At 45.5% G+C, this 24,818-nt stretch overlaps 3 protein-coding genes across 16 annotated transcripts in view; 1 reads left to right on the forward strand and 2 right to left on the reverse strand.

Annotated features, from left to right (window-relative positions):
• The window catches only part of HIPK1 (homeodomain interacting protein kinase 1), a 51,306-nt gene extending 51,060 nt beyond the window's left edge, over positions 1-246 (reverse strand). For 6 of the 10 annotated variants that reach the window (XM_077842806.1, XM_077842801.1, XM_077842803.1 and 3 more), the window contains exon 1: positions 85-242. The gene's annotated coding sequence lies outside the window, so the exon portion shown is untranslated. Of the gene's footprint in view, positions 1-84 lie in introns of all 10 variants that reach the window. The other 4 variants (XM_077842802.1, XM_077842795.1, XM_077842794.1 and 1 more) reach the window with 3 other exon arrangements.
• AP4B1 (adaptor related protein complex 4 subunit beta 1) overlaps positions 51-24,818 on the forward strand; it is a 30,624-nt gene continuing 5,856 nt past the window's right edge. The window contains exons 1-6 of one of the 3 annotated variants that reach the window (XM_077842820.1): positions 51-823; positions 1,257-1,319; positions 21,548-21,715; positions 23,288-23,512; positions 23,988-24,118; positions 24,495-24,642. In XM_077842820.1, the coding sequence (XP_077698946.1) occupies positions 21,603-21,715; positions 23,288-23,512; positions 23,988-24,118; positions 24,495-24,642 (617 nt within the window). In that variant the 5' untranslated portion in view covers positions 51-823; positions 1,257-1,319; positions 21,548-21,602. Of the gene's footprint in view, positions 824-1,256; positions 1,320-21,309; positions 21,439-21,547; positions 21,716-23,287; positions 23,513-23,987; positions 24,119-24,494; positions 24,643-24,818 lie in introns of those variants that run through there. The other 2 variants (XM_077842821.1, XM_077842822.1) reach the window with 2 other exon arrangements.
• On the reverse strand, positions 15,497-21,064 carry DCLRE1B (DNA cross-link repair 1B). Of its 3 annotated transcripts, XM_077842824.1 has the most exons (5): positions 20,592-21,064; positions 19,756-19,921; positions 19,244-19,426; positions 16,672-17,012; positions 15,497-16,470 (listed from the first exon to the last, which is right to left on the reverse strand). In XM_077842824.1, the coding sequence occupies exons 1-5, from the start codon at positions 20,778-20,780 to the stop codon at positions 15,958-15,960; spliced, it is 1,392 nt and encodes a 463-aa protein (XP_077698950.1). In that variant the 5' UTR covers positions 20,781-21,064; the 3' UTR covers positions 15,497-15,957. The 3 variants fall into 3 exon arrangements, with proteins under 3 accessions (XP_077698950.1, XP_077698949.1, XP_077698951.1); XM_077842823.1 differs by having other exon boundaries at positions 15,497-17,012; XM_077842825.1 differs by lacking the exon at positions 20,592-21,064 and adding an exon at positions 20,331-20,487 and having other exon boundaries at positions 15,497-17,012.

Below are 24,818 nucleotides of genomic sequence, written 5' to 3' on the forward strand. Positions count from 1 at the left end.
ACGAGCCGAGCGCCGAGCGGCCGCCCCCATCCGGCGGCCCCGCCCCGCGGGAACCCTTCCTCAGCCCGGCGCCATGACACCTACTGAGGCGGAAGTGTGGAGGCGCCGGCCGGTTAGGACCACCGCACCGTACGGGTGGCGGCGGGAGTGGGGGGGCCTCCGTGGGGAGCCAGTGTGGATCGAGTGCGGGGGCCGGATTCCCCGCCCCCTCCGCGCGGCCGACTCCGCGGGGATTTAAAGGTCCTTGGTGGCGGCAGGGGGTCCAGCTGTAAAATGTCATCCCAGCCAGTGTGACATCACCACAGTCCAGCGTGACACCCGCGGAGACTGGGCAGCGCGCGGGCGGCAGCGCCTTCCCGGGAAGCCCCGCTGCCGGCGAGAAACCACCTCAGTTTGGGCTTCAAGGTTTCGTCGCCCGCACGGAGACGTTCTAGCCGAGCGGCCTCGGCGTGCGCGACCTGGCAGCCTCCGCGCACCTCGGGAGCGCCCAGGAGGCCCCCCCGCTGCCCGCCATAGGCCCCTGTGTGTGCCTCAGGAAGTGAGCGACAACCTGTGCCCCGGACCAGCCCCTCAAAACGGGCACTGAGCAGACGCTGCCACAACGTCCTTGCCCCTCCCAGGAGAGTGGGACTGGGTATTCAGGAAGCCGGTGCGTCGGGCACGCAGCGTTGTGGAGAAAATGGACACTGTAAAAACTAGGTTATCCTGACGGAAAGACTGTCGCCACCTCCCAGTCAGGAGATTCTGTAGGACTTCACATGTACCTCCTCCTGCTGTGTGAAGTGTTCCTACTCCTGAAGTGAGGAGCGTTTTTAGAGAGACGGTAGGATAATCTGTTTATTTTTTTCTACCCGGCAAGTGCTGGAGGCAGCAGTGATCTGAGCCCTACAAAGTGACTGTCCCAACATCACGGGTGGGTGTTTCCATATACCCTTTCAGGAGGGGGACAGATGTGGCTAAGTCAAGATTCTGCTATTACATTGTATTTCCCGGATTTCACTTGTTATACATTCTTGACTTATTTGTAGCGCCGACTCCTCACAAAAAAAAAAAAAAAAAAAAAAAAAAAAAAAATTGTGCTAACACTTTTGTGAAGAAGTGGTGATACCACGTTAGTACATTAGGGTTTCCCTTTCTGGCCTAAAAACGCTGGGAGCAGTTCTATTTTATGGGAAAAGGGAAGTTTAGTTCCCTAGAGGACCAAGGTTAGCAAGTGTTCAATCCCACAGGGCAGTTTTGTTTGCTTATTTTCACAGGAACTGAGAACATAAAGTCCTTACATTGGGCTGACCTGGGAAACAGCAAAATGTGGAGACTGGGTAAGCATGTCAGCTTGGGGAACCTGGAAAAAGGCAGAACTTGAGCACCGGTGTAGAACAGACCCTGCTCAAAAAGCAGGCTTCAAACACACTAACTGCTTACCAGGCCTCAGCTCAACCAACTCCATGGCGTGCTTCTAGGCTCCTACTATCTCAAGTTATATACCTTTCCTCTTTTCAAACTCACAAAATTCAATTTTAGGGAACCTTTCCCGATCGACTCCCACTTTATTCTAATGATTTAATCATTTACATCATCCTCTGTATTTACTTTCTTGTTTATACTTGTTGATCTATTTTCCTCATTCTTAGGTCACCTCTTTAGTTTGCCTCACTACAGGGAGACCTTCTCAAAATCTACTATTTCCCCCTCTGTGGGCCTCCTCTACTCCAGGCACTCTCCTAGATACTGGGTCAGATGCAACATGAATAAGGTATAGTCTCTTCCCTCAGCTTACAGTCTACTGAGGAAAAAAAAAAATGCATGGAGACATATATAAGACTTGAATGACAGAGCCAGAGAAGACTTCAGAAAAGGAGATATTTAAACATGGCATGGTCAAAGAAGTTTCAAAATTGAATGTAGCTAGGGTTCATTTGTCCATACAGCAAATGTCTATTGAGTATTTTCTGTGTGCCAGGCACTACATTAGAAATTAAAGATACAAAAAAGAAAAAGCATAGCCCATGCTCTGAAAGACCTTACACTTTAGCAGAGAAGTGGCAAGATATGGAATTAGTAAGGCAGGTAGAGTCAGCTTTTAAAGGCAATGAAGAACACTTAAGAGGTTTAATCAGACAGGTATTATGAAGGAATCTGTGCTTTAAAGAGAGAGCTAGTGGCAGCAAGGAGGATAGCTGACTGGAATGTGTGTAGGCTAGAGGAAGAGAGCCTAATTAGAAAGCTATGATAAAGGATTGGTCAAGCAGAGACCCTGGAGAGAAGGAGGCTGATGGGACAACTCTCCTCCTAGACAAAATCAGTGCAGATGGAGAGAGAGATGAAGCTGTTGCCTGTTGGAAGCACGGAATCTCACCTAGGGTATAATATTGCTCTGGGGCCTAGAGCCTAGATTCAATGTTGCAGGAAAAAGTCACTTGCTCGGGAGCTGCAGTGCATAAGGCCAACCTGGAGGAGTTGACCAAAAGGCTGTGTCATGAGAGAAGTTGAATCAGAAAACTCATCAAACCCTGTGAAGGAGTAGTGAATCCAAGAGTCCAGGAAGAAAAGATAATTCAAGTAGAAGCCAACAGTTAGTTGTAAAACTGGGAGGACTAGATGAGAGTAAAGGTCTGAAGGCAAGGACAGGAGGCAGGACAGGGAAAAATCCTTTGAAGCAAGAGGGAATCTTCAATGCTTTTTAAAAATCTGACCCCAGAAGACTTTATCTGGAAAAAATTCCAAACACACAGAAAAGTTAATAATAAAAAAAGCACCTATATATCCTTTGCTTGGATTTTTTTATTAACATTTTTCCTCTTGGGAGCCTGGGTGGATCAGTGGTTGAGCATCTGCCTTTGGCTCAGGTCATGGTCCTGGGATCCTGGGATCGAGTTCCACATGGGGCTCCTCACAGGGAGCCTGCTTCTCCCTCTGCCTGTGTCTCTGCCTCTCTGTGTGTCTTTCATAAATAAATAAATTAAATCTTTAAAAAAAAAATAAAACCCCAAAAACATTTTGCCCCTTTTGCTCTGACACTTGCAGTCTCCAATAGTTAAGACACATACACGTTATTTTTTTCTGACCATTTGAAAGTAAATTGCACACATTATACTCCTTTATCCCTTAATACTTGAATGTCCTAAGAATATGTACACTCTACATACACAATATATACAGTTACCAATTCCAGGAGACAACATTGATACAATCCCTTAATCTGCTATCTGTATTCCAAATTTTGTCATTTAATACAGTAATGTCATGCTTACCCTTTTTCCCTTTCCAATAGAGGATCCAATTCAGGATCCTATATTGCAGGTCTCTTAGGCTTCTTTAATCTGCATCAGTTCCTTAGCTGCTTTTTTCTGTCTGATATTTTTGAAGAGTACAGCCCCACCCACCCCCCACCCCCGCTTGGTTCGGACAAAAGAATGTTCCTCATTTCCAATTTGTCCCTGATGTTTGTCTCACGTTTATTCATTATTAGATCCCTGTTATCCATTCCTGGCCAGAATACTACATAAGTGATATTGTGTCCTTCTCAGGGTATCAAACCCAAAGTCAGATGATGACTCTATCCCTCACTGGGTAATAATTTTGGTCACTTTGTTGAGGTGTCTCATTTCTCCACAGTATATTTGCTATTTTTTTCCTTGTAATAAGCAGTCTATGAGGAGACATCCTAGACCCTGCAAAGCTCCTGCTCCTCATTAAACATATTCCCTTAGAGTTAGCATCCGCTGATGATTCTTAACTTGTACCAGTCCTCCTTCATCTCTTATTAATTTAGTTATCTGTTAATGATATAGACTCATGGATTACTATGTTTTTCAATGGTTTATAATTCCTTACAGTCCTTAATTATTTGGGTGCCAGAATTTGCCAGATTTAGGGGTGGCGCAGTGGGTCAGGCATCTGCCTTTGGCTCAAGTCATGACCCCAGAATCCTGGGATTGAGCCCCACATTGGGCTTCCTGCTCAGAAGGGAGTCTGCTTTTCTTGCTCTGCCTCTCCTACCCTCCCCCTGCCCACCCCCCTACCCCACCCCTGCCACTAGTGCTCACTGGCTCTCTCTCATGCTTTCTCTCAAATAAATAAATAAAATCTTTTTTTTTAAGTTTAAAATGATGACATAAAAAATAAAATTAAAAATTTCCAGATTTATATGGGTGCCTTTTCAAGTTCCTGTGTCCTTTTTGGCATGTCTGAATGTCAGATGTCCCTGACTCATCTTGACTCTTGCTCATTCACCATTCCCTGGAGCATTGGATTTCTCCACTGGGTGCTTTGTATCTGGCCAGAAAAAAGCAAAGGAAAGAAAAAAATATGGATTATTTGTGTGGGAAGTTTTTATACACCAGGCCTGCATGTAGCAAACACATAGATCTATTCTGCACACATCACATTGGTGGTCACTCAGGAACATGGATACTGCTAAAGAGATTAGGAGGTGACACAATCCGTGTGCCCAAGGGAAAAGAGACATGACTTAGTAAAAATTAAGCCAGTCTGTGCCACGCTTGTCCAAAAGCCATTCCTTGTGTTACTTCTTCCATATTAATACAATCCCAGTTGTATTCAGAGAGAAGGAAGATCCCTTGATTTCAAAGAAGGTAACATCCTCTCACCAATTCAGAAGATAAATCACAATGGTCCAAACCAATCCTGGTAATTCCACTTCTCTTCACCAATGACTAGTCTAAGAGTGGGTATAGACTCAGTTCTGGTTAATGAAATTGGAAAGGAAGTCTAATGGAGGCTCCTAGGAAAATTTTTCTTTTTGTATAAAAAAGACAGGACCTTCACAGAAGAAATTCTTTTGTTCCTGCCTCTCTTTTTGCTGAGACAAAGGAATGAAGACACCAGGCTTGGAAATGCCATAGCCATCTTGTGATCATAATGTGACAATAAACAAAGATGAAAACAGTCAACATGCTGAGGACAGCAAAGGAAACAGAAAGAATGGGTCCTTGATGACAGAGGTAAACTTCTGAATTAACCTGGGACTGCCTACCACTTTTGGACTTTTTACATAAATGCTTGTATGTTTCAAGAACACTGTTAGACAAGTTTTCTGTTCTTTGCAGCCAAAATCAGTCTTAAGTTGCTACAGGAAAGAATTAGGAGAGATTTTCTAGAAAAAGGAGCTAATTGGTGGTGGATATCCAAATGTTCTGAGAAGTAAAGAGAATAAGGATGAAGAGCAACCAGTGGATTTGCAATTAGGTCACTGCTGATCTTGGTAACAGCAATTTTAGTGGCATGGTGGGGGCAGAAGCAAAGTGATTGCTACAAAGGATTCTTTTTTTTAGGATTTTATTTATTCATGAGAGACACAGAAAGAGAGGCAGAGACACAGGCAGAGGGAGAAGCAAGCTCTCTGTGGGGAGCCTGATGAGGAACTTAATCCCAGGACCCTGGAATCAGGACCTGAGCCAAAGGTAGATGCTCAACAACTGAGCCACCCAGGCACCCAGGATTTTTCCTCGTATAAGTGGTGAGTGACAAACCAGGAAAGATGGAATCTACTCTAGTCAGTTCCCATATTCAGCTCCTAAGATCTAAGGAAGCTGCTTGGTTTCCACCTGTCCACTTCAGCCCACATCTGGGTATGCACAAACTGAATCACTTTGACTGCTCTACCACTTCCCACAGGCATAAGCCAAGAAAAATTATTCTGGCCCCTTAACTGGTTTCATGGAGAGCAAATCCAGCATGTGTGATGGGGGAGTGAATAGGACCTTTTTAAAAACATTTTCTTCCAGGATTTATTGACTGTATAATAAGTACCAGACATTCAGTTAGAATAAAAAGATGAGTAAAGCACATTCTGTGACCTCAGGGATCTGACAATCTAATTAAGGATATAAATTAGGAACAATTATAACAAGTCCAAGACTGATCCTCAAAGTGGCATTACAAGTGTTAATTGTCTGACGATCACTGCAGAAGCATCTAAAGTATCACTATTGGCTGAACAGGGACTTAAGGACGACAGCACTATTTCAGCCAGGCCATCAGTGAGATATTTGTTTTTAGCAACTATTTTCAAGTACCTTTTTCATGAAAGATGTGAACAGGATAAATATGCTGTTATATTATCATATACAATAGACAGGAGCTCTTCAGTATGACAAGTACTCATTGGGAAAGCGTGACTGGTCCGTACTAGGCCACCAGAGAGCCATGGGGTTAGAAACTGAAACCAGGCAGGGATGAGTGTGATATACAGAGCTAAGTGAAGCACCTACCTGTATTAGGATAATCGGGGGAGTGAGTCCCTCCACTGTATGGTAAGAAGCCTTGGTCCCCTCATGATTCCCACACCTCTCATCTTCCCCAACATCTTCCCACTAAAGCTGGGGTGGTTGCTGTGCTGAATAGTGGGATTTTAAGTAGGAACTGGCTTCCCCGCTCTCAGATGTAAGTCTTGCTGGTCTTGTTTTCTCTTTGTATCAAAATGGAACATTTTGGTGACTGGGTCCCAGCAGAAATGATGGCTTTGGTTGGAAAGGGAGTTTGGAAGAAGGCCGTGGCTGTGGGATTAAAAAGAATCAAATACAACTAGCTAAAAGAAGAGGAAGACGAAACCAGAGAGAAGTGGTGGTTGTACAACATTGTGAATGCATGAAATGCCACTGATTTCAATTCCGAAAAAGGGGGGAGGAGAGGGAGATTTGCAGGATTTAGAGATAATAGGCAAGAGACTTGATACCTAATTTTCGTAACTTTCAAAAAGAGTCAATCCAGAAACTTCTGGGAGAAGAGCAATCCTTTAAACACTCATACAACCGTGTTTATTCTTCCTAAGACCCTCCTTCTCCCTAATTGTTTGTTTCCTCCATTATCTACACATGACCATCTTACTCTCTCTTACTTTCTCCATATACCAACTCTTTGTTCAGCACAACCAAGGGATAGTGCTTTTCTCTCTCTTTTCCTGGGCCAAGGAAAATTCTTGTTATCATGCCTCCACCATTCTGTAGCTTCTCACCTTCAACCAACTGTTACACAAGCTTTTAGCACCAGCCTTCCTTCCCTCTTTCCCTATTCTCAATTCTGAGCAAAAGCCAAAGGCAAAACAAATGTCTGGGAAGGGACACAGAGATCCACAAGGGAGAGGGCTATGAATCAGGACAGGAACTCGAAATTCAATCATTGACTATTATTTGTGCTAAGTCATTTTGCATTTCCTACAGACTCAGAAATCAAAAAGACACAGGGACGCCTGGGGGGCTTAGTGGTTGAGTATCTGCTTTGGCTCAGGTCATGATCCCCAGATCTCAGGATTCAGTCGCACATTGGACTCCCCACAGGGAACCTGCTTCTCCCTCTGCCTATGTCTCTGCCTCTCTCTGTGTGTCTCTCATGAATAAATAAATAAAATCTTAAAAAAAAAAAAGATATAAAAGGACCTAATGAAGTATCCCTTGCCTAACGTAATGCCTGATATGTGGTCAGTACCAATAACTATTTGGCTGAGCAAATGACTATTTATTCATGGTGCTCAAAGTATTCTATAGTTAACTATAGAATAGAATTTTGGAAATTTCAACAATCTTCATCTTTCGCTGTGAATTTAAATTAGTTTTTAAAAACTATTACTTTTGGAAACACTTTTAGAAAATCTATAAGCTCTCATCAACAGGTTAACAAATGGCTCACTCCTTTGGAGGCAAGTAGAAGGATGGGCCCTATTAAAATCCTAAAGGATTAATTCTCTGATGTGAAATAGGATTGTGCCTGGCTAACCTCAGTGCCCCTAGAACATCCAGTACAGAAGTAAACTACAGAAGTAAAAGTGTTACTTCCAAAAATATCCTGAATCCACTACTATTTATCTCCACTGATACAGACTTCCTGATTTCACAGACATTAAGAAGTGAGATATAGACTAATAATAAATATGCATTTTTCAGTCCTATCTTGATTAAAGGGGGTGCATGTTTTAGTTATGTATATATTAACTAGGAGCCTTACAGAGGATGCGCTGTCATGAACAAAAAATTACCTGTTCATTATGGTGCTCCTCTGTAAGGAAGTAGAATATTACAAGTTGGTGAATTAAACAAAAAGGTTCAACTCTGACTAAATTTGACTATACTCTGATTTCTACGACATCCTTGATCTTTCCTCATAGATGCAGATATTCAGAAATCAGGACTAATGTTATTCCCAATAAAAGGTTATGGATGAAACTTTATAATAATTTACATAATTTAAAAATTAAGTTTTCTCTGATAAATATATATGTTGTTTTCTGAGGAGCCCTAGTCTCTCAGAAAATATAACCTTTAACCCTAAGGTTTGTGTTAACTCCAAAGCAAATAAAACAGTAACTTTCTCTTAAGTACATAGTTATAAAACATGCCATTATAGAAAATAGTGTTAATTCATAAAATATACCAGTTACTTGTAAAATTCATTATTTTCTTCTTCTCTCTTTCTTTATTCCCCTCAAATATCAGTATGTAGATATTCATGGGCATAGTTTTACAGTTGTGTACATTTCTCCTTCGTGAAAGCTTTGGGGGAAGAAAAGGCATGTCTTTTATTTTTGTAACTGCTTGTGCTAAAGAAGTTTCTCTAATAGATTTACATCCAGACACAAGTCCCCTTTCTTCCAGAAACCCCAGTTCAGCTCACCAGTATCTTTCATGGTCACAAGACCTTCCTAACTGGTTTGTCTGCTTTTGTGCCTGCCCCATTCTCCATCTGTTGCTTTCAATATGTATATAAAATCATATCATGCCCCCACACACACTTTAAGGCACTCCAGTAGCTTCCCATTACACTTAGACTAAAGCCCAAACTTACTTTAACCCCAAGACACTTCTTTTTTTTTTTTTTTTAAGATTTTATTTATTTATTTGACAGAGACCACACACAAGCAGGGTGAGGGGCAGGCAGAGGAGGAGGGAGAAGCAGATTCCCCACTGACTGCAGAGCCCCACAGGGGCTTGATCTCAAGACTGTGAGGTCATGACCTGAGCCTAAGGTAGAGGCTTAACTGACTAAGCTGCCCAGGCACCGCCCCCTCCCTAGGTCTTTTTTTTTTTTTTTTTTTTTTTAAGATGTTATTTATTTATTCACAAGAGATACAGAGAAAGGCAGAGACACAGGCAGAGGGAGAAGCAGGCTCCCTTTGGGGAGCCTGATGCAAGACTCAATCCCAGGACCCTGGGAGCTACCTGAGCCAAAGGAAGATGCTCAACCACTAAGCCATCCAGGTGCCCCTCTCCCCAAGACCCTTCTGACCCCACATCGGCCTCCCTCTCTGAATTTACCTTCTCCCTCTCTGACACATGCTCTTCCTAATGTTCCTAGGATACAAACCTCATTCCTACCACATGGTCCTTGCCCTGATGCTAACAAGTCTTCACTTCACTGGCTCATTTTCATCACTCAAGTCTCATCTGAAGTGTCCATCCCCCAACATACCTTCCTTGACCTGTTTCTGAACTGCTCCCCACACCCATTAGCCAGTTTCATTTTCTTCTTAGTATTTATCACCATCTGATATTTATGTATATTGCCTGTCTCACTTCTTTAGAATGCAAATGCCACATGGTCAGGACATTTTCTCTTCCCTATTTTGTATCTCCAATGTCTAGAACACATGCCTGGCCCATAAAAGGCATTCAGTAAATTTTGTTGGCTGAGCAAATGAATGAGTGATTTGTGGACACAGGTTTTCGAAGTAACATATAAAAAGTGTCTGCCAAGGTAAGCTTTGCTAGCTCCTTGAGGGCTAAGAACTTGCCTTATTACCTATTTGAGAGAAACAGTATTTACTAAGAGAGGATTGCCTAAAGGATGAACAATCCATCCATTTCTCTAGATTCATTCATTTATTCATCCTACCAAGGCTTGTTATTAAGAACCTGCTATGTGTTCTAGACATTATGGATGCAACAGTGAACAAAAGAAACAAAGTCCTGGAGTTTGCATTCTAGTACAGTGAGGTACACGCCAACCTCAATAAGTAAATGTTAGAGTGTGTTAGAAAAGTAGTAAGGGCTCAATGGAGAAAAAGGAAGGGAGAGAGCGGGTAACTGGCCAGGCGGTTGCAATGTTAAATAAGATGACAAAGTCTTGCTGAGCAAAACCTTGAAGGAGGTCAGGAAACCATGTGGCTATCCAAATGGAAGACATTGTAAGGAGAGGGAACAAAGTGAGGTAAGTGCTTGCCTTGCACACTGGAGTAACTGCAGTGAGGCTAGCATGTTTGGAAAATGTGAGTGAAGGGTAGGGGAGTAATAGGAGAGTACCTGGCAGACCACGTGGGCCAGGAAGACCACTCTAAGAACTTTAGTTTTTATTCTGGGTGAGCTGGAAAGGCCTTGCAGGATTTGAACAGAGAAGCAGCACCGTATGATTTATGTCAGGCCTGCTGTGGGTACTAGACTATGTGTCTGCAGGGGAGGGGGCAATGTTGGAAGCAGGGAGAACACTTAAGAGGCTCGAGCGATAATTCACACATGAGACAAAAGCTGTTCGGTAGGACAAAGGTGGCAGATCTGGGTGAAGACGGGGAAAGGAAATAAGATTTGTGATATATTTCAAGGTAGAGTCAATAGGATTTACTGACAGATGGTAGAGCGGGTGGGAGGGAAAGCAAAGAGAGAAGGAAAACTGGAAACCAAGCCCTCTAAATAAACAGAATAGGATTGCTTAGCAGAATGGAAAGCCATTTTGATGTATGAAGTCATGAATTAAAATGAAACCAGTCAGCCTGGTTGAGGGGTTTCTCCAACAGCATCTAGCTGCTCCAGTATAGGCAATGGGCAAATAGATGGTATAATTTATTCAGAATTGGAGTTTTTCAAGGCAAGGGTGTCTGAGTAAGAGAGCAAGGGAGTTGTATTATATCAAAGGATCATGGGAGGCAGTCAGGTCAAGGTGGGAAGTGGAAGTTCAGAGGGGGCTTACACTAGCAATGGAGGGATGTGAGCAAATAAGCTGGGAGAAAAGGCTTAAATTGAGATTTCAGATGCAGTGCAATTTCTGGTAACTACAGACGTGGTGAGGAAGACACAAATAAGGTCTTCGGAGGTCAAAGAAGCTGAAAGGCTGGAACATTGAAATCATCCAGAATGAAGACAGAATTCTGAAGGAGTGAACACATGGAATTTTGGGGAGAGCAGCGTGCTCAGAGAGCATGGAAGCTCCTCGCCCTCTTCCAGACCCCACCCTAAGCATCTCTTCCATCTGAGTTATATCCTTTTACAACAAACCAGTGATCTAGTGAGTGAAATGTCCTTCTGAGTTCTGTGGGCTGCTCTAGCAAATTAATCAAACCCAAAGAGGAGTTGTTGGAACTTCCAGTCAATAGCCAGTGGTCAGAAGCACAGGTGACAAACTGGACTTGCAACTGGTGTCTGAGGAGAAAGAGAGCAGTCTTATAGGATTGAGCCCTTTGAGGGACTGGAGGCTATCTCCAGGTAGAGAGTCAGAATTGAGTTGAATTATAGGATACCCAACTGGCATCAAAGAATTGTTGGTTGGTGGGGAACTCTCTCCACTTGCCCTCCCCAGTGTAGGAATTGGGTGCTCAGAACCTTTTAGCAGGTTTTCTCCAAACATTATATCCCTGACTCCCTCTGTAAAGGAGTCTAGTGCCACCCTGATGCTTTGTTTCTGTGGAGCTTGGTTAGTAGGGTGAGTGAGCTGGACACAATGTTCTTGGTTCCACAAAAGCACACTTTACAGTGAACACATTAAGAATGGGATTATAGCATCTAGGACAGCCTTTTCATCTTCCACGCCCCCAAATTCTTGAAAACTGATGAGAGGACTCAGGATTGGTAAAATAGCCAATATAATTGTTTTTAATTTTTATTTTTATTAAAGATTTTACTTCTTTATTCATGAGAGACAGAGAGAGAGGCAGAGACACAGGCAGAGGGAGAAGCAGGCTCCATGCAGGAAGCCTGATGTGGGCGTCAATCCCTGAACCCCAGGATCATGCCTTGGGCCAAAGGCAGTCACTCAACCACTGAGCCACCCAGATGTCCCTAATTGTGTTTTTTAATATGTGAATACTATAAGGGAAAGACTAACCCAAGGCTAGTCTGAAGTTTTGTGTGATTGCAAAATGATTCAATGAGCCATCTGTCCAGGAAAGGAACCAAGCCTAAGATTCTGGGAGCATTCTGTGATCGGGTAGGTTAAGGATGCATTCAAAGAAGAGGAAGTTATCTAGGAACAAGTAGTCAAGGTGGAAAAGTATAGCTAAATTAAAGCACTGTGGTAAAAATAAAGACAAGCCTGACCATTCTGAGAATCTCCACAGGAATTATAGATGTAGATTATGACGGCCAGCAGAATTATTCTGTATTGATGTGGTGGGGTGTTCCATGGAGGAGGAAGTGGAAAGCACTGTGAACCCAAGACATAATAGCTTGTTTCGTAGTGATTAGGGAGGGTGAGGGGTGGAACCAGGTAACAAACCGACAGCTATTCAGTAGTGGTAGCACCAGCAATACGTGCATATGGACCCCCAGGTGGGATTTCTCCTGCTTCAGAACCACTCCAAGAATATAGAGAGAATGATCTCCCTGGGAGTGGACTTGAAGTGGAGATCACAAATCCAATTGCTTTTCTTGAATAAGCATTCTTGCTTATCTCCTATTTCCTACTATAAAGGGCAGTATGGGTCAGGAGTGAGAGATGGCCCCTCAAAGCCAGCCAGGCAGATTTTTTTCTCTAAAGGGACTTAAGCCACTGTCAGTCTTCTTGTGGAATAGTACACATTTTCCCACAGATCATGAAACAACTAATCCCTAGGAAATTTCCTTTCTCCCTGTATCTTCAAGCCTAATGATAAGATCTCCTTAGATCTATCCGATCATTCAGAGATTCTAAAAATTCATTAAGGGGTGCCTGGGTGGCTCAGTTGGTTAAGGGTCTGACTCTTGGCTTGGACTCAGGACATGATCTCAGGATCATGGGATCATGGGATCGAACCCCCGTGTCATCCTCCACACTCGGTGGGGAGTCTGCTTGGGATTCTCTCTCCCTGCCCCTTGGTCTCTTCCTTCACACACACTCTCTCTCACACAAGTAAGTAAATAAATAAAACCTTAAAAATAAATAAACTGGCTACTTATGGATATATGAAATGCAGCACTTTCAAATGAGACTATTGGCAACAGCCAATCTCTATTATAAGCCAGACAAATTTACTTTAGAAAACTTTCCCATTATTAAAACACAAACATGCCATCAACAATTAAGTTCCTCAAAGCCATTTGCTTCTACTCTCCCATCTGAATTCACATAGATCCCATTTCAAGGAATGCATGTGACACAGCACATGCCAAAAGTAGACAGGTTCCCTTGTTGCTAGAAGATAACGCCAATCTGGGGGCCCTTGTATGGAGACTACCTTATCTCTCCCAGCCACCTTTGGGTAGCAGAGAACTGAGACAGCTAGAGGCTCCCAAAGGAACTCTGGCAAAGCCTTTGCTCACACAGCTCTAGTAAATATTTATTAACTTAACACACACGGTGATTTACCAGATGTTCACGTTCCAGTCTAAAGTCATCATTTGAACTTAACAAATCTTCAAGATATTCTAATGCTATCCTCTTCTGCAGAAAGGATGCCCTTTCTGAAGGGCAATTGGGCACAATTTGCATTAAGAATTTAGAATTGAAAAAAAAAAAGAATTTAGAATTGTAGGGGCACCTACAATTTGGCTCAGTTGGTTAAGCATCTGACTCAATTTCAGTTCAGGTCATGATTTCAGGGTTGTGAGACAGGGTTCTGCACTGGGTGTAGAGCGTGCTTAAGAGTCTCTCTCCCTCTGCCCCTGCCCTCCCCAACCCAAAAAAATTTACAACTGTAATTCTACTTTCAATAATTTAAGGAAATAAACAAAAATGCCATGAGATATGCCTAAAAATGTTCACTGTATATGTATAGTTGTGAAAAAAGGGCACACAAAATGTTGAATTTGGAAATGGTATTACCTATGTAAGGTATCTTACAACTACTCAGTTAGTTACATTTCAAATAATATTTAATGGTACAAAGAAATGTTTAAGATATTCTGAAAGTAAAATGCAGGGTTGAGACTGTATACAGTATTGCCCCAATTGTGAAAAAATAAACATATATCTAATACATTTATAAATACAAAAAAGGACTAGAAGAAAACAATTGATGTTCATGGGGGAATTACAGTTGGCTTTTTCTTTATCTTTATCCTTTTTATAGGACTTCCAAAATTTAGTATTTCATATATAGAATAATCTCCTTAGAGAACCAGAAGCTAAGAGAACCAGTATTAGAAATGCCAACATGGGATAGACATTGAGCTCAGAATTTTACCAATTATCTAACCTCTAGAGCAACCAGGAGAGGTAGGTCTCTCAGTCCTCGTTTTATTTTTTTATTTTTTAAAGATTTTGTCAGAGAGGGTAGGCAGAGAGAGAGGGGGAAGCAGGCCCTCTGCTGAGCAGGGAGCCTGACAGGACCCTGGGATCATAACCTGAGCTGGAGGCAGATGCTTAACCAACTGAGCCACTCTCCCCAGGAACCCCGGTCCTCACTTTACAGATGAACAGAGGCTCCACTATCTAGGTGTGGTAGCTCCTTACCCAAGGTGCCCTGGATTTGAGCCCAGGACAAACCCATGTTTCCTGCTGCCCCACATGCCTCACCTGCTGTGGCTCCTAGTGAGCCCATGGGAGGCTTACAGTGAAGATCACTGACAGAACAGAGCTGTGTACAGCTTGCCCAAGGGCGAGGCCTTATTTTACTTACTAAACTCATCACATCTTCTGAGAGTAATAAACTTTTTCCTGGGTAAGAAACCACCTTCTCTATTGTAAGGCTCCATTTGGAGGAAGTTTTTATCCATGTGCCTAGCTCCACAGGCCTGTGCCCTCTCAGAGCCTATGGTATCTGTTGTCCCGCTTGTTGGTTTGGCATGTTGTCAGGCTGCAAGCAGAAGGACAGGGCAGAGCTGCACACCCCCACCCCTTCCACCAGCTGGCTCCTTGGTCTCTGCCCTGGATACTAAAACAAACAGGCTGTGTGCTCTGGCTCCCTCCCTACTCAACCCAAGTGGGTGGGGGGTTGGGAGAGCAGCAAATATCCCAGCTATGTGAACAATCAGGAATATCTGGCACACATTTGATCTTTTATAACTTTATTTCAGCCTAATAGTCAGGGCCTCCAGGCAGCTGGGAGGCTGCTGTACCCCTAAGTCTAATGTCAGCTGGGTTCCAGATATGGCCTTGGCGGGGCATGCCCAATCCCCTAGCTGGCTATTCCAGAGAAGTCTCCAGTGACACTAATTGCAAACTCTCATGGATGCAAGGGGGAGTTTCTCTGCACCATTCCAGGGTTCTTCATTGCTTCCTGTTCCCTCCCAGAGGCAAAGAGAGGAAGTCCCTTTGATGGGGTCATGGCAAGTCAATGACATTCAGGATTGGAACACCCTGCCTGGATCACCACATTATCCTCCAACAACCCAGTTCCTAACTTAAACAAACAAAAACCTCACAACAACACATAACTGCCTTTATTTGGGAAGAGGGGGAAGGGGACATGGGGAATGGCATATGGCACACGAAATGACAATGGGAATAACCTGGTCCTTTCTGATTGAGACTGCACCTCTTTCTGCACCCACATCAGAGGACTGCATGTTCATATGTCCCAAAAAGGAGAAATACCAAGTTAAGGTTAAGCAGATTAAATTACTAGACTTCTTGGAACCTTTGATGTGCTCAGGTATAACGGGCAGGGGGCATAATGAAAAGTGTTTCTTAAACAGAGTCAACCATAAAACTAATAAGTCTGTAGGCACTGGGATTCCAAGGGACACACTTGGAGAGGTAATGCTCCAGGGTGAGCCCACAGGGATCCCATGAAGGTTGAAAAGCAAGGCCCACCACACACCTCCTCACCAGCTATCAGTCACTATCTTTAAAACTGCAGTGTTGGGTCAGCTAAAGGGATCATTCTGCATTCAGTTCTCTGTATTTCAGTAGGGGTTTATGGTATCTTTCCACTTGTTGGTCAAAGCCCCTACAAGAGAACTGTGCCTGGAAAAAGTTCACTGGAGTCAGAAGGTATTTTAGTGCCAGGCCCCTGAACTTAGGAGCCAGCAGAGGAGCAGCCTTGCTGCTGTGGGACAGCGGAGAATCCTGGCCCACCCAGGTACTCTGGTTCCCCGAGGCTGCTGAGCCAGCATGGTCTCCCTTGGGTACCAAGTGGGGCCCTACACCCATATCCTCCCCAGTTTCTAGAGAGAGAAATTCCTCATCTGTAGACCGTAAGTGCATTGAAAAATTCAAAGGGGCAGTCAGTACAGTCACCATCTTCTGGGACTCAGAGATTGGGACTGCCCCAACCCATTCTTTGCTGCTGAGGTCCAGGAATGATGGTTTCTGCTTCTCAAGCTCCCCAGAAAGGTTCTTGTTCCTGGCCTTCTTTGAGTCCCTGTCAGCTTGCGACTGATCAGCAGTTTCCTGAAAGGAGTCAAACACAACACCCTGAGTTCTCGGCCTCTTTAGCCTCCTTTCTAACAATAGCCAGAGAAAGCTTGGTTTTCTTGAAGAGGAATTCATATATTGCTGCACAGAGTTTGGGATCAGGGGCATAGAGAGCCCAGGGCTCAGGCTGTCCTGAAAGTAGTCCCTACAGGGCTGCTGACTGACAATGGGCACCACCTGGCAAGGCTTCAGTGCTGCAACAAAGGTCTGAAGCTCTGAGAAGGAAGAATGGTCAGAGTAAGGGATGATATGGATGTCAGGGTGGGAGCGGTGGATTTTCCGGCTCGTGGGAAGGATAGCAATGGTAGGATGGGTCTGGTTCCAGTGCAGCACAGCAGCGCGGCAGATCTCCATGTGGTCCACGGCATGGATGCGGCCGGCTTTCTCCTCCACGGTGAACACATTTGCCAGGCCCAGCAGCTGCACCAACTCCAGGCGCTGAGGGCTTAGTACCACCCAGGTCCGAAACTCCAGGGCTAGCTGCTCCAGCAGTGACTCCTTTCCCAGGCTATAGAGTCCTGGATAATGTTAAAGGAAATGGGAAAAGCAAGAGATGAAAGAGAAAGAAGATACTGGGGAATCCTAAGAAATCAACCAAATGTTTAACAAAAATACACAAAATTGATGGGGCAATCGGGGAGTACATCGGGGAGGAGGTGGCATATGAGCTGAGATATACAGAAGATGGGGGAAGGCTTAAACAGAATCCACCCACTGGTTCAGTTCAACAAAGGAAAGCATATACCAGGTGCTAGGCCCTGTGAAAATAAGCATAAGCCTCAGTCCTCAAGGAGTGTAACCTCCACAAGGACCCAGAAGCAATGTGGTTACGGGCAATGTTAGAGACATGCACACAGTATTATGAGAGTAAAGAAAAGTATCTACTGGTTGACAATTAGGGAAACTTTCCTGAAAGTGGCAACTGAGTCGTCATAAAGGATGGGTCTGAGTCTACCTGGCAAGGGAAGGGGATGATGAGTCAGTGTTACTAAAGTGCAAAGAAGGAATTGGTAAGAAATGACACAGGAGAGAACAATTGGTAAGGGTTGCATAATAAAGGGCCTGTATACACTGCTAAGGAGTTTGAACTTAATTCTGTAAGTGAAGGGGAGCCATTAAAGAATGTGCAGCAGGAAAATGGCTAATTTTTTTTTTTAAGATTTTATTTATTTATTCATGAGAGACACAGAGAGAGAGAGAGGCAGAGACATAGGCATAGAGAGAAGCAGGCTCCATGCAGGGAGCCTGATGTGGGACTTGATCCCGGGTCTCCAGGATCACACCCTGAGCTGAAGGCAGATGCTCAACCACTGGGCCACCCAGATGTCCCGGAAAATGGCTAATTTTAATCACAGGAATAAAATGATCAGAGGAGGGCTTTAGGGGGAAAAAAAAAAAAAAGTAGTAGCAGTATTATTGGGTCACCTGGGTGAGGAGATGCTGAAAGCAGAAGTACCAGTTAGAGAGCTCCAAAATGAGGGCACCCGGGTGGCTCAGTTGGTTAAACATCTGACTCTTGATTGGCCCAGGTTATGATCTCCAACTCTTGAGATCAAGCCCCACATTGTACTCCATGCTTTCTGTGGAGTCGGCTTGAGAGTCTCTTCCTCTGCCCCTCTCCCTACTCGTGTGTGCTCGTGCTCTCAATAAATAAAATTTACAAAAAAAAAAAAAAAAAGGCCCAAAATGTCTTATATACAATTGTGGAATCGCTAGACCCAACCATATAGTTGGTTTCTGGCTGTGTCTGGTTTTAAGCACTTCACTTGAATATCTACATTCTGATAAATTTTGTTCACTCAGGTAACAAATATTTATTGAGTACCTCCTTAGGCATTAATCTAAGCATTTGGGATATATCCACAAATAAAACAAAGAGCCCCACCATTGTGAAATTTATATTCTAGTAGGGGTAAACAGGTAATAACCAAATACAACGAATGTAAATTGTAGAATATGTTATGAGGTGATCATCTAATATTGGCTCTCTCCTATTTGAAAACCTTCCACAGCTTTTTATCCAAATGTAACCATTTGGATCAGGTTACACTTAAGGATTACATTTAGGATCAAGTTCAAGCTTATAAGCAAGCACTTCAGTCCCTCTTACCTTGACAGCCTCCTCACCCACTGTGTGCCTGTCACTCTGGCTGCTGCTTCTCTGTTCCACAAATAAGACTCCTTCCTACTTCTATCCATGCTTTCAAGGAGTTGGGGTGTGTGTGCGTGTGTATATATAGCAGAAGTGGAGAATAGACAAATAAGCGATAGCATATTGAAACATGGATAGAGTATACTGGAAGATGATGAGCGTTATGAAAGAGCTGAGATGGTATAAGGGATCAGGAAGTGGGAATGTGGGAATAGAGATGGTGGGAAGATTGTAATTTCTTTTTAAGATTTATTTATTTATTTAGAGACACTGTGCACAGCGGGGCGGGGGTGGGGTGGGGAGCAGGATGTTGGTGTTGGACAGCTGGGAGAATTTTAAGCAGACTGGGCGCTTGGTGTGGAGCCCTAGGCAGGGCTTGATCTCACGATCCTGAGCTGAAACCAAGAGTTGGAGGCTAACTGACTATGCCATCCAGGCACCCCAGGAAGACTACAATTTTAGATAAGGGGGTCAGGGTAGATTTCATGGAGAAGTACGGGGGGTCTACAAAGACCTGAAGGATATGAGAAACCCTCAAAAAAAACCCCCAAGATTCATTACCTATGGGTGAAAGAAAAAGGAAAGGAAACCACTCACCAATCTTTATGTTATGTTGTGGGTGCTTTCGAATGAGCTCAACAATCTGGCGGGCAGCTTCTTGTCGGGAAGGAAGAACCCGGGCTGGATTGCAGTTGGTGTTGTCTAGGTATAAGGTATGGATCTGTTTCCCCAGTTTCAGGGCTGGCTCCTTTAACATGGATGGTGTATACCGAAAGTCACCTAGACAAAGAACATACAGGGAGCAGAGAGTCAGAGACAAAAGTATAAAACACAAGCCTCTCCCTGCTTCCAACAGCTGATAGACACTTGATTACTGGCCTGTGGAAAAACTAACAAGAAGTCAGGCATTAACACAGTATAGCTTCTGTTTCCATTTTGCTTCTGTTTTTATTATTCTTTATAAGGTTTGAAACTTTAAAGAGTGGGAAATCAGTTGAGAAAGGGTCACTTTGTTTATATGGGTTGAAGCTAGGAGGCCTCCAGACTTCTGAGTTAAGGCTACTCAAGAAAAGTGGTATCTAGGCTGGGAAGGTAGGAGGGAGGCCCACCTGTGTAGAGGATGGTTCCAAAGTATCCTTCAAAGAGAAACATGACAGAGCCAGGGCAGTGATTGGCATCCATGAGGGTTACAGTCATGGTCTCGCGCCCAATTTCATCTAGAGGCAGGACATGGCTCTCACCAACCTCCAAGGCCCGGATCCACCTCTTAGATACCTGAGGAAAAAGGTGGTCATTCTAGTGAACACCGAATCTCCTTGATACTGCCCTGGATCAGGAACTAACCCTTTACGGCAAGGAGGGAAAGCAGACCACATCCTAAGCCACCGTGGAGCAGGAGCTCTATGGAGAGTCCCCTCAAATCCCCTCTTCTTCCTCTTACTCTCCCCTCCCACTCTGTACAATTTAAATTATGAGTCCAAAACCAGTCTAGCCAAGAGATTCTCAAACATTCCTGATCATCATAATCCCTAGGGAGCACCTGGTCCAACCAGATTTCCAAGACCTGCTCCAGCTAGATCTACTGGATCGGTGGGAGAGCGGAGGTAGGGTGGGGGCCGCTGGAGAACATGTGTAGTCCCCCAGCACATTAGGTGGATTCTGATGAGACTAAGGAAGCACTGGCCTGGTTTACATGAAAAGGTAGGTAGTTTCCTTGGGTGGACTAAAAGATCTCCCCGACTTCTAGCTGAAACATCCCAAGTCGGCCAGTCAAGAAGCCAGACTCCCATTCTGAGCTATAGGCGCATTTCTGGATTCAAACCACTCCCGCATTTGTAAAACTCGGCCCTCCTGTCCCCGCTCTACGCGCCCGAGGCTGTGACGGATCGCACAGCGCCACCGGACTCCGCCCCGCCCCCTTCCCCTCCCCCGAGCCCCCGGGTACCTGCAGCTGACGGTGCACGAGGTGAGCCGTGATGGGGGAGCAGTAGAGCGGCCGGGCCCAGGTGCTAGACAAGCCCACGGTGTGGTCCGAGTGCATGTGGGACAGGAAGAAGAGCCGTGCGGAGCCAGCCCGGCGCAGGCTCCAAAAGTCCACGGCGATGGGGGTGTGGGGGATCAGGGCCCCGTTCATGGTGGCGGGGCCGCGGGCTCACCCGCGGGATCCTCATGGGCTCAGGGCTCCGCGATCGCGCCCTCTGGAAAGTCGCGCTGGGGGCAACGGGAAGCCGCCCGGGAGAGGAAGAAGCCCCTGCAGCGGGGGCAGAAAGAAGGAAGCGGCCGCGCTCCCGGGAGGCCCGGCTGGAAGCGCAAACCGCGCAAACCGCCCGCCCGAGCGCCACTCCTCCCCGCGCGCGGGAGCCGGGGCTGAGGCCGGGCACTCAAAGCGCGCGCTGCCGGGCGCAGACAGGCCGAAGCAGCGGATCTCCGATGGTCGCCGCGCCCCCGGCAGAGGGAGCTGCGCGGCTGCGCCCCGCGGAGCGGCGGGGGAGGGCGCTGGGAGGTCGGCGTCCGGGCGGCGCTCGGCGCTCGGCGCTCCCGCGGGGGGGGGGGGGGGGGGGCGCGGCTGGGCGCCGTCGGCCCGGAGGAGGCGGGACTTCCGCAGGGCGCGGGCCGGGGCCTATCGGGGCGGGTCGCCGCGCGGAGGCGCTCGGACGGCGGCCCCGGCCGGGAGGGGGCCGCGCCCTGGGGCGGCGAGGCTGGGAGTGGGGCGGAGGGCCTCGGGGTAGCCGGGGCCGTCTCGGGGCGGAGCGAGCCGGCCTGCCGGCCCCAGGAGGGAACCGCCGGAGCGGGTGCGGGGCTCGCCGGGCCGTGGAGCCTGGGCTGCGGCCCGGGGGAAGCGGAGGCGGGGCCGACCTCACGCCTCGGGGCGCTTCGCCGACCGACCTTTGCTTCGCCCAGGTTCCCCCGTCAGGGCTGGGAGGAGCCCGCGGGGACTGCTCCTGGCCGGGAGACGATGCCGTACCTGGGCTCCGAGGACGTGGTGAAGGAGCTGAAGAAAGCTCTGTGCAACCCTCACGTTCAGGCGGATAGGCTGCGCTACCGGAATGTCATCCAGCGAGTGATTAGGTATCAGCCACGGCCCGCGCTCCCCGCCGCCGCGGGCCCTCCACCCCTGGCCGCTCACACCGGGCAGGGCACGTCGGGTCGCCCTGCTGCCCCGCGGCCTTCGCAGCCTCCCCCGGGGGACCCACTTGACTCCGTTTACTCGGGAGAGTGGCTACACCCGTGCCTGGAACTTACACTGCTGACTCCCTCTAGACCTATAGAATCTGGGACAAAAAGCCTTTTGTATCTTCAGACCCACATATCCTACTGCCTGCTGGGCATTCCCTTCTGGATGTTTCTTCAAAGACATGCAAAATAGCACCTGCGTCCTGCCCCTCTCCCCAAACCTGCTCTTCCGCTGGTATTTGGGTTGAGGAATGTCACCATCCAGCTGACCAGGGGAGGGAATCAGTCTTGATGACTCTTGATTTTCACTTCTCTGGTCAGATGGTATGGATATATAGTTCTAGATATCCATCTTCTTTTCCTTAAAAAGTTCTACCTATTTATTTTTTGTTGGCACCGCTGTTCTGGTTTTATTATCAAAGCAATTGCAGCGGCTTACCAGTAGGTCACCTTGCCTCATTTCAGTCAAGTTTCCCAACGTATGAGTTTGAATAATGCATAACTCTTGGCCTGTGGTTGTGGATTGCAAACTTTGGTATGCACAAAAGTCCCTTGGGGTGCTTTTTTTAAAAAATGTAAAATTTTCATCCGGTCCAGTAATACTGCTTTTAGTAAGGTGGCGTGGAACCCAGGAATATGCATTGGAAACAGACATCCCATCTGCTTCCTGTAGGAGACCACCGCTTGAGAAATAGTGATCTACAGAATAAAGTCCAAACTTCTTATCATAGCAACCAAAGAACACCCTGCTTAGGGAACTACTTGCAGACTCGCAGAGTGTAGCATTACTTACCTACTACACTTGCCTGGAAAATTCCAGCTCATTCAACTGAAGTATTACTTCCCCTTTGGAAACATTTTTTATGATTTTTTTTAAATTTATTTATTCATGAAAGACACAGAGAGAGGCAGAGACACAGGCAGAGGGAGAAGCAGACTCCACGCAGGAAGCCGGATGCGGGACTCTTCCCAGGGACTCCAGGATCACACCCTGGCCCGAAGGCAGGCACCAAACCGCTGAGAAACCCAGGGATCTCCCCCATTTTATGATTTCTTAGCAGTATTAGATTTCTGGATCCCCACTGCACCTTGTCTGTTTTAATACCTACCTGTGGTACTGTAATTAGTGGCATTTTTTTTATCTTGCTCCTTAGTCATATTTTGAGTTCCTAGAGATCTGAGACCATGCATTCTTCAAGATTATATCCCCAGAGCATATCCCTGGAATGTAGAAGCTGAGTTACACTGGAATGTACCAGGAATTCAATAAGTGTTTGTTGAATGAATAGAAGAACATTTGTGGTAGGCCCATAGTGTGAAGTATTGTGCAGTGTAATAGGCAAGGTAGATGTGGTTGCTTCCTTCACAATCCAGTTGGATAGCCAGGATGTGTATAGGTAAAATGCCTTTTGTTGTCGGCTGGGGATTATGTATTTTACTTTTTTCTACTGTGTGTATTGGTTTCAGGCACATGACTCAGGGCTTGGACATGTCCGGTGTTTTCATGGAAATGGTGAAGGCGAGTGCCACTGTAGATATTGTTCAGAAGAAGTTGGTTTATCTGTACATGTGTACATACGCCCCCCTGAAACCAGATCTGGCTCTTTTGGCTATTAATACGCTGTGCAAAGACTGTTCGGATCCCAATCCGATGGTGCGAGGGCTGGCATTACGGAGCATGTGTAGCCTTAGGTGAGTACCCGCTTCCCTGACTGTTTATCAGTGGCTGATGTATTCAGGAGATCATGGGGCACGTTTTCAATGGTGATAATCTATTTGAGCTTCGTAATACTAGGGAAAATGCTGTTGTAACCTGAACTCAGGTTTTCAGCCATTGCTTAGGCTTAAAAAAACTATGTCATATGGTTACATTAAAGGGAGTTTTCCATCCTCACTGAAATAGTTTTTGGTTTTGGGTAAAGGTTTCTAAACAAGTCAGTAAATATAGATAATATGTAGATAATATATTTTTGCTGCCCCTGGAGTATTATTCCAAATGAAAAATCAAGTCTGACTTTTTAAGTTGGGCAGTGGCTTTCCCTAATTCTTTATGATGTGATAGAGGTACATTCAAACATCTACTAACCCTCTTGTTAAGTGAATAGGGGCTGAAGTATGTCAAAACTAGTATTTCAAGATCTGGCTGACTCCAGGATGTGTTGCTTAGGATGCCTGGTGTGCAGGAATATATCCAACAGCCTATTCTCAATGGCCTGCGAGATAAAGCTTCATATGTCAGGAGGGTGGCGGTCCTTGGTTGTGCCAAGATGCATAATCTTCATGGAGACTCTGAAGTGGGTAAGTTTCAGTGTAATCCATCATGATCAGTATTTATTTGTGTCTCCATTATATGTATGGTTTTGTAAAAGATGACATGACTTTGGTAGAAAATAGTAATATGGCCCTACTTCTGTACTTGCCTCTTTAAGTAGAAAGGCTGGTTTGGTATTTTTTGAGATTAGAGAAGTCTTTTCTTTGGGGGCCCAGGTGAGATCCATTGGATTAGCTACTTAGAACAGTATGGAGATGGCAATTTTTTGCCTTGCACTTTGTTATTGCCTTTGTTATTTTTGAGGCAGAGAAGTTCAGCTTTGTCTACCTGGAGTTATTACTCTGGTTCTATTCCTGAGACTCTGAAGCTGTTCTTTATCTGAGATCTTTTGCTCTTTTATAGACGGTGCTCTGGTAAATGAGTTATACAGTTTGCTGCGTGACCAGGATCCAATTGTGGTTGTGAATTGCCTGAGGTCTCTAGAAGAAATTCTGAAACAGGAAGGAGGTGTTGTCATCAACAAGCCCATCGCCCACCATCTCTTAAATCGGTTTGGTTGCCTTAGTGCTCTTTTTGTTATTATGAGATCTGCATCCTAGTGGGATCTTGACGTGTTAAATTAAGGAGACATCTTTTTTTTTTTTTTTTTTTTTTGGAGTTCGATTTGCCAACATTTAGCATAACACCCAGTGCTCATCCTGCCAAGTGCCCCCCTCAGTGCCCATC

The sequence above is a fragment of the Canis aureus genome, chromosome 12 (genome assembly GCF_053574225.1).
Source record: "Canis aureus isolate CA01 chromosome 12, VMU_Caureus_v.1.0, whole genome shotgun sequence".
Lineage (NCBI taxonomy): Eukaryota > Metazoa > Chordata > Mammalia > Carnivora > Canidae > Canis > Canis aureus.

Bases quoted from the DNA above. Each gene is read 5' to 3' on its own strand.
- DCLRE1B (XM_077842823.1), bottom strand. From the start codon at position 20,780: ATGAACGGGGCCCTGATCCCCCACACCCCCATCGCCGTGGACTTTTGG. The intron at 19,427-19,755 runs GTGGGCCTCCCT...TTCTTTGTCTAG, and splicing joins TGGAACCATCCTCTACACAG to GTGACTTTCGGTATACACCA. The intron at 17,013-19,243 runs GTGAGTGGTTTC...AACATTATCCAG, and splicing joins ACAACATAACATAAAGATTG to GACTCTATAGCCTGGGAAAG.